Source organism: Heptranchias perlo, chromosome 7 (assembly GCF_035084215.1).
Source record: "Heptranchias perlo isolate sHepPer1 chromosome 7, sHepPer1.hap1, whole genome shotgun sequence".
Taxonomy (NCBI): domain Eukaryota; kingdom Metazoa; phylum Chordata; class Chondrichthyes; order Hexanchiformes; family Hexanchidae; genus Heptranchias; species Heptranchias perlo.
The window spans coordinates 81786110-81794836 of record NC_090331.1 but is presented as its reverse complement, the minus strand read 5'-3'; the positions used below and the strand labels follow the sequence as shown (position 1 = coordinate 81794836).

The window sequence follows — 8727 nt, the reverse complement described above, 5'->3', positions numbered from 1 at the left end:
CATCTTTTGTTTCTTTATTTGTCCCATTCCCACCCTCCTTGCCTTGCACCATCATCCCTTTTATCATTTAATCATTCCTGCCCTTCACCCGATCACAGACCTTCACCTTTGTTCTTTCCTCCTCCCCCCCGCCCCCTTACCCCTTGCTCTGTATTTGCTCATAAACTGTTAAATCTCTAACTACTTCCAGGTCTGGTGAAAGGTCATCGACCTGAAACGTTAACTTTGTTTCTCTCTCCACAAATGCTGGCTGACGTGCTGAGTGTTTCCAGCATTTTCTGTTCTTATTCCAATCTGTTACTGCTATTTGCTGTTTAATATTTCTGCGGTTCCATTGCATTCTGTTGGTTTAACATATCTTTAATCACAGTGTGACAGATGTACATTTTATTTAATGAACCAATTTTTACAAAAATATTCCATTCCAATTTTCTCCCACTGTTCTCTCCTCCTCTTCTGGAGGTGCTGAATCTTTTTGGGATGCAGTTCCATTCTTCATGTGTTAGCCCAGACAGTGAGTGTTAGAGACTATCTGACAGCAGACACAGTCTAGCCCAATTCTGACCTCACTGGACATCTGAAAGTGAACTTTCCAGCAGGGATGATGGATAGTCAATGGTAGCAGAAACCACTACCAATGTTCCCCTCCTTGGTCCTTTTATTTTGGGCGATGTGGGCGTCGCTGGCAAGGCCAGCATTTATTGCCCATCCCTAATTGCCCTTGAGAAGCGCCTTCTTGAACCACTGCAGTCCGTGTGGTGAAGGTTCTCCCACAGTGCTGTTAGGAAGGGAGTTCCAGGATTTTGACCCAGCGATGATGAAGGAATGGCGATATATTTCCAAGTCAGGATGGTGTGTGACTTGGAGGGGAACGTGCAGGTGGTGTTGTTCCCATGTGCCTGCTGCCCTTGTCCTTCTAGATGGTAGAGGTCGTGGGTTTGGGAGGTGCTGTCGAAGAAGCCTTGGCGAGTTGCTGCAGTGCATCCTGTGGATGGTACACACTGCATCCACTGTGCGCCGGTGGTGAAGGGAGTGAATGTTTAGGCTGATGGATGGGGTGCCAATCAAGCAGGCTGCTTTATCCTGGATGCTATCGAGCTTCTTGAGTGTTGTTGGAGCTGCACTCATCCAGGCAAGGGGAGAGTATTCCAACACACTCCTGACTTGTGCCTCGTAGATGGGGGAAAGGCTTTGGGGAGTCAGGAGGTGAGTCACTTGCCGCAGAATACCCAGCCTCTGACCTGCTCTTGTAGCCACAGTATTGATGGTGGGGGATTCAGTGATGATAATGCCGTTGAATGTTAAGGGGAGGTGGTTAGACTCTCTCTTGTTGGATATGGTCATTGCCTGGCACTTGTCTGGCACGAATGTTACTTGCCATTTATCAGCCCAAGTCTGGATGTTGTCCAGGTCTTGCTGCATGCGGGCACGGACTGCTTCATTATCTGAGGGGTTGCGAATGGAACTGAACACTGTGCAATCATCAGCGAACATCCCCATTTCTGACCTTATGATGAAGGGACGGTCATTAATGAAGCAGCTGAAGACGGTTGGGCCTCGGACACTGCCCTGAGGAACTCCTGCAGCAATGTCCTGGGGCAGAGATGATTGGCCTCCAACAACCACTACCACCTTCCTTTGTGCTTGGTATGACTCCAGCCACTGGAGAGTTTTCCCCCTGATTTCCATTGACTTCAATTTTACAAGGGCTCCTTGGTGCCACACTTGGTCAAATGCTGCCTTGATGTCAAGGGCAGTTACTCTCATCTCACCTCTGGAATTCAGCTCTTTTGTCCATGTTTGGACCAAGCTTTAATGAGGTCTGGAGCTGAGTGGTCCTGGCGGAACCCAAACTGAGCATCGGTGAGCAGGTTATTGGTGAGTAAGTGCCACTTGATAGCACTGTCGATGGCATCTTCTATCACTTTGCTGATGATTAGAGTAGACTGATGGGGCGGTAATTGGCTGGATTGGATTTGTCCTGCCTTTTGTGGACAGGACATACCTGGGCAATTTTCCACATTGTCGGGTAGATGCCAGTGTTGTAGCTGTACTGGAACAGTTTGGATAGAGGCACAGCTAGTTCTGGAGCACAAGCCTTCAGCACTACAGCTGGGATGTTGTCGGGCCCCATAGCCTTTGCTGTATCCAGTGCACTCAGCCATTTCTTGACATCACATGGAGTGAATCGAATTGACTGAAGACTGGCTTCTGTGATGGTGGGGATATCGGGAGGAGGCAGAGATGGTCCAGGGCGCTGAAACTAACTGTAGCGCCCCTGTTGTCACCCTGGTCAAGAGCAGTTATTTTAGCATATGGAAGCTTGAATGTTCCTGCTTTGAATGGCTCAGTACCGTAGCAGCCCCCACTCCGCCACCGCTGCTGCCAATCCAGGATGGGAGCCCCCATGTAATGTTTCATTTCTAGAAAGCAGTGCAGACTGCTGAACTGGTTAGGTGTATTTGGGCAATGAATAGATTTTAACATCCAAAATAATGAAAAACCAGAGATAATATTAGAAAACCTTCTGGATTAAAACAAAAAGTTATGTTTTGGTTCTTTTTTCCTACTTTTTCTCCTTACTTTCTCCTCTCCTCTGATTCTTCTTGGGCACTGTCGGGTTGATTTTGTTAGTTATTACTTTAGATTGTTTATACAATGTTTGGCCAATTCATTTGTAGTGGCATCATGATTCTCGTTCAATAAGTAAAATTCATGTGTGTCAGCATGGACATCAAAAGTCTGCACGAGCATATCAATGGCTTGTGCAAATACATTACTTAGAATCAAACAATGGTATGGATGTCCACACATACATTGAGTACCTAGTATGAGTTCAGTCATTAGCATGGTTTGCCATACATGAGTTGAGAAACCGGCAGGGTTACCCAACACATACGTTATAAAACTTGTCAAAATCATATTCACTAATGTTGCAAATGTCTATTGGCCCAGTCCAGGTTGTTTAACCTTCACTGTGCCCAAGTACTAAGGTTTGAAAGAGAATACTGAATGTTGTAGAATGGTTTGTTAAACACAAGCAATGCCCTGATTAGGACCAGTGAGTGCCTAGAATGTCTTAAGTTTTCCACTTGCTGTTTAGACACCAAAGGACCATTTGACAGTGAGTTTGGTTCCACTTCAGACTCTGCATTCAGACACTTTGCTTTTCATCCCCTCCAATGTAAAGTTGGCTGAAACAGTATCATTGCTTTGCCAGATCAAGGTTAAACACCATAAGTGTCCTCTAACCCAATAGAAGGGCTTGTAAAATTAGTCTTTAGACAATGCCCTCATTCCGTTTGCTTCTCCACACCACAAGTGCTGTTACAAGCAGAGTAATCATCACTGGGATCACAATGAAGGGCCCTAGGATGTTGTTTGGGGGATCCCCCAAGGCTCTCCCAGAGATGGAACAGTTTGCAAAGTATTCCTTGTGGATGGTGATGAAGAACTGGTCCACCACCTGGTTTGGCCAAAAACAGTCCAGCTTCTTAGCGATCAAGAATGTGCAGTTGGTGAGATCTCCATAGGAGCTGCAAGGAAAGTGAGAGCATTCATTAACAAGGCCAGATACAATGGTCACTGCTGAAAACAATTGGGTGCAGATGAAAATAGCTCAATATTGGACAACATGGAGAGGCAGTATAATGTAAATGGCACAATTTTGAGGGGGGTGCAAGAGCAAAGGGACTTGGGGGTGCATATTCATAAATCTTTGAAGGTGGCAGGGTTAAGAAAGCGTACGGAATTCTTGACTTTCAAATAGGGGCATTGAATAAAAAACAAGGAAGTCATGCTCAACCTTTACAAATCACTGGTTAGGCCTCAGCTGGACTATTGTGTCCAATTCTAGGCACTGCACTTTAGGAAGGATGTCAAAGCCTTGGAGAGGGTACAAAGGAGGTTTACCAGAATGACGCCAGGGATGAGGGACTGAAAGATTGGAGATGCTGAGATTGTTCTCCTTAGAGCAGAGAATTGTAAACAATTTTACAACACCAAGTTATAGTCCAGCAATTTTATTTTAAATTCACAAGCTTTCGGAGGCTACCTCCTTCCTCAGGTGAACGATGTGGAAATGAAATCCTCGAAATGAAGTCGCATTTATAATTCACAGAACAATGCTTGGTGATTACAGACAGTTTTTTCAACTGCCCGTTGCCAAGGCAATCAGTGTGCAGACAGACAGGTGTTACCTGCCAGGTCTCAGAATATACAAATCACCAAAAAAAAAAAAAACAAAAAAAAACAAAACTAGAGAGGTCGAAACATAGAAAAGACAGCGACTGACCCGTTATATTAAAACCAGATAACATTTGTTCGCTGGTGGGGTAACGTGTAGCGTGACATGAACCCAAGATCCCGGTTGAGGCCGTCCTCATGGGTGCGGAACTTGGCTATCAATTTCTGCTCGACGATTTTGCGTTGTCGTGTGTCTCGAAGGCCGCCTTGGAGTACGCTTACCCGAAGGTCGGTGGCTGGATGTCCTTAACTGCTGAAGTGTTCCCCGACTGGGAGGGAACCCTCCTGTTTGGCGATTGTTGCGCGGTGTCCGTTCATCCGTTGTCGCAGTGTCTGCATGGTCTCGCCAATGTACCATGCTCTGGGGCATCCTTTCCTGCAACGTATGAGGTAGACAACGTTGGCCGAGTCACAGGAGTATGAACCATGCACCTGGTGGGTGGTGTCCTCTCGTGTGATGGTGGTATCTGTGTCGATGATCTGGCATGTCTTGCAGAGGTTACCGCGGCAGGGTTGTGTGGTGTCGTGGACGCTGTTCTCTTGAAAGCTAGGTAATTTGCTGCGAACGATGGTCTGTTTGAGGTTGGGTGGCTCTTTAAAGGCGAGTAGTGGAGGTGTGGGGATGGCCATAGCGAGGTGTTCGTCGTCATTGATGACATGTTGAAGGCTGCGGAGAACATGGCGTAGTTTCTCCGCTCCGGGGAAGTACTGGACAACAAAGGGTACTCTGTTGGTTGCGTCCCGTGTTAGTCTCCTGAGGAGGTCTATGCGATTTTTTGCTGTGGCCCGTCGGAACTGTCGATCGATGAGTCGAGCGTCATATCCCGTTCTTACTAGGGCGTCTTTCAGCGTCTGTAGGTGTCCATCGCGTTCCTCCTCGTCTGAGCAGACCCTGTGTATTCGCAGGGCCTGTCCATAGGGGATGGCCTCTTTGACGTGGTTAGGGTGGAAGCTGGAAAAGTGGAGCATCGTGGGCTTGCGGTAGAGTGAGGTGCTGAGGTGCCCGTCTTTGATGGAGATTCGTGTGTCCAAGAAAGAAACTGATTCTGAGGAGTAGTCCATGGTGAGCTTGATGGTGGGATGGAACTTGTTGATGTTGTCGTGTAGTCTCTTCAGTGATTCTTCGCCGTGGGTCCATAGAAAGAAAATGTCGTCGATGTATCTGGTGTATAGTGTTGGTTGGAGGTCTTGTGCAGTGAAGAAGTCCTGCTCAAACTTGTGCATGAAAATGTTGGCGTATTGGGGTGCGAATTTGGTCCCCATGGCTGTTCCGTGTGTTTGGGTAAAGAACTGGTTATTGAAGGTGAAGACATTGTGATCCAGGATGAAGCGGATGAGTTGTAGGATGGCGTCCGGAGATTGGCTGTTGTTGGTGTTGAGTATTGATGCTGTCGCAGCGATGCAGTCATCGTGGGGGATACTGGTGTATAGTGCCGAGACGTCCATCGTGGTGAGAAGTGTTCCTGGTTCAACTGGTCCGTGGGTACTGAGTTTTTGTAGGAAGTCTGTGGTGTCGCGACAGAAGCTGGGGGTTCCCTGTACGATGGGTTTCAGGATGCCCTCGATGTATCCAGAGAGGTTCTCACACAGGGTTCCATTGCCTGATACGATAGGACGTCCGGGTGTATTGGCTTTGTGTATCTTTGGGAGGCAGTAGAAGTCTCCCACGTGGGGAGTACGTGGGATGAGAGTGCGTAGGATGCTTTGAAGGTCTGGATCGAAGGTCTTGATCAGTTTGTTGAGCTGGTGGGTGTGTTCTTTGGTCGGGTCTGCGGGTAACCGTCTGTAGTGTTCCTGGTTGTCCAGTTGTCGGTATGCTTCTTTGCAATAGTCCGTTCAGACCTCCTCAGGAGACTAACACGGGACGCAACCAACAGAGTACCCTTTGTCGTCCAGTACTTCCCCGGAGCGGAGAAACTACGCCATGTTCTCCGCAGCCTTCAACATGTCATCAATGACGACGAACACCTCGCTATGGCCATCCCCACACCTCCACAACTCGCCTTTAAACAGCCACCCAACCTCAAACAGACCATCGTTCGCAGCAAATTACCTAGCTTTCAAGAGAACAGCGTCCACAACACCACACAACCCTGCCGTGGTAACCTCTGCAAGACATGCCAGATCATCGACACAGATACCACCATCACACGAGAGGACACCACCCACCAGGTGCATGGTTCATACTCCTGTGACTCGGCCAACGTTGTCTACCTCATACGTTGCAGGAAAGGATGCCCCAGAGCATGGTACATTGGCGAGACCATGCAAACACTGCGACAACGGATGAACGGACACCGCGCAACAATCGCCAAACAGGAGGGTTCCCTCCCAGTCGGGGAACACTTCAGCAGTCAAGGACATTCAGCCACCGACCTTCGGGTAAGCGTACTCCAAGGCGGCCTTCGAGACACACGACAACGCAAAATCGTCGAGCAGAAATTGATTGCCAAGTTCCGCACCCATGAGGACGGCCTCAACCGGGATCTTGGGTTCATGTCACGCTACACGTTACCCCACCAGCGAACAAATGTTATCTGTTTTTAATATAACGGGTCAGTTGCTGTCTTTTCTATGTTTCTACCTCTCTATCTCTGTTTTTTTTTGTTTGTTGTTTTTTTTTGGTGATTTGTATATTCTGAGACCTGGCAGGTAACACCTGTCTGTCTGCACACTGATTGCCTTGGCAACGGGCAGTTGAAAAAACTGTTTGTAATCACCAAGCATTGTTCTGTGAATTATAAATGCGACTTCATTTCGAGGATTTCATTTCCACATCGTTCACCTGAGGAAGGAGGTAGCCTCCGAAAGCTTGTGAATTTAAAATAAAATTGCTGGATTATAACTTGGTGTTGTAAAATTGTTTACAATTGTCAACCCCAGTCCATCACCGGCATCTCCACATCTAGAGCAGAGAAGATTAAGGGGAGACTTGATAGAGGTATTCAAAATCATGAAGGGTTTTGATAGAGCAAATACGGAGAAACTTTCCTCTAGCAAGTTGGTCAGTAACCAGAGGTCATCAATTTAAAATAATTAGCAAAAGAACTAGAGGGGAAATGAGGAGAAATTTTTTCACGCGGGATTGTTAAGATCTGGAACACCCTACCTGAAAGGGAGGTGGAAGCAGATTCCATAGGAACTTTCAAAGGGCAATTGGACATGTACTTGATGAGGACTAATTTGCAGGATTATGGGGAAGAAGCTGGGGTGTGGGACTAAACTGGGCAGCTCTTTCAAAGAGCCAGCACAGGCACGACGGGCCGAATGGCCTCTTTCTGTGCTATAAGATTCTATGATTAAATAAATGAATCAACGTGAGGAAAATGGAATTACAAGGTGAAAAATGGTAAAATGAATAGCAGGCCAACAAGAATCTAAAAGAGAAAAATTATTTTAGTATTTTTTGGTGTGACTCAGCCGCCTGTTCTGAGGAACGGTTTACACCTGAAACTTTCAGATACTCATAGGCCTGTGTATTTCCAGCATTTTTCATTAATCTTTGTATCTCTTATGGAAAACTGGAGACCCACCAAATGGAGAACGGAAGGAGGGGTCCCTAATGAGAATTATAGGATACTGAGCAGGAAAGCAAAAGTAAACCTGGAGCAATTCTGTCAGATACCCCAAGGCAGCAGGGGCCCTTATCGAGGGGTATAAGGTAATGAATGGGATAGAGTAAACACTCCTGGAACAATACTGTCAGATACCCCAGGGCAGGAAGATAAGAGGGCACAGGGTCAGGATATGAAGGGCAAGTTTAGGACTGACAACAGGAAGTATTTCTTTACAAAGAGGGTGATATGCAGCTGGAACAGAGTTACCAGGAAGAGTGGGTGAGGCTGGGACACTGATCTCATTGCTGTTTGTGGGACCTTGCTGTTTGCAATTTGGCTGCCGTGTTTCCTACATTCCTACACTACATTACGACAGTGCCTACTCTTCAAAAGTATTTAATTGGCTATAAAGTGCTTTGGGTCGTCCTGAGGTTGTGAAAGGCTCTATCGAAATGGTTTCTCTTTATTGTCAGTGTTTAGTGACATAGTTCTGAAGTAATGATTGACTTAGGCCCAAGTCACTCTGCTTAACTCTGCCACTGAGTATCAAAGTATTATAGGAAGAAATCTTTTTATTATCTGTGTTCCTCCCACTTCAGTGCCTCCAGTGGCTCACTTGCTAAATGCACATCACCAAACGTAGCACCAAGCTACACAGAGCAGGAAGGTCGCTGGTCGAGTTGAGTTTGCTGATCTCAGCCAGGGCAATGGTTAGGGTACTATAATAGCCCTTAGTACACCTGAGATACGGGAAGTCAGGCACTCCTGATCACTATGAAATTACACATAGAAGGTTCGGGTATGTGGCCGTGTGGTAAGGACAGGATCAGGCTCATGTGTGATGTTCCTCATGGTTGAATATCCTGTGACAATCATTGTCTAGGCTTACACACTGGGATCACATTGGGACGACACTGAGACTACG

General features: G+C 46.8%; 1 protein-coding gene across 1 annotated transcript in view; it reads right to left on the bottom strand.

The window, feature by feature from the left end:
• Positions 1-372: 372 nt before the first annotated feature.
• Positions 373-8727, bottom strand: part of ramp1 (receptor activity modifying protein 1) — a 32637-nt gene continuing 24282 nt past the window's right edge. Inside the window, exon 3 of the mRNA XM_067987979.1 lies at positions 373-3536. Within this exon, the coding sequence (XP_067844080.1) occupies positions 3281-3536 (256 nt within the window). The 3' untranslated portion in view covers positions 373-3280. The remainder of the gene's footprint in view (positions 3537-8727) is intronic.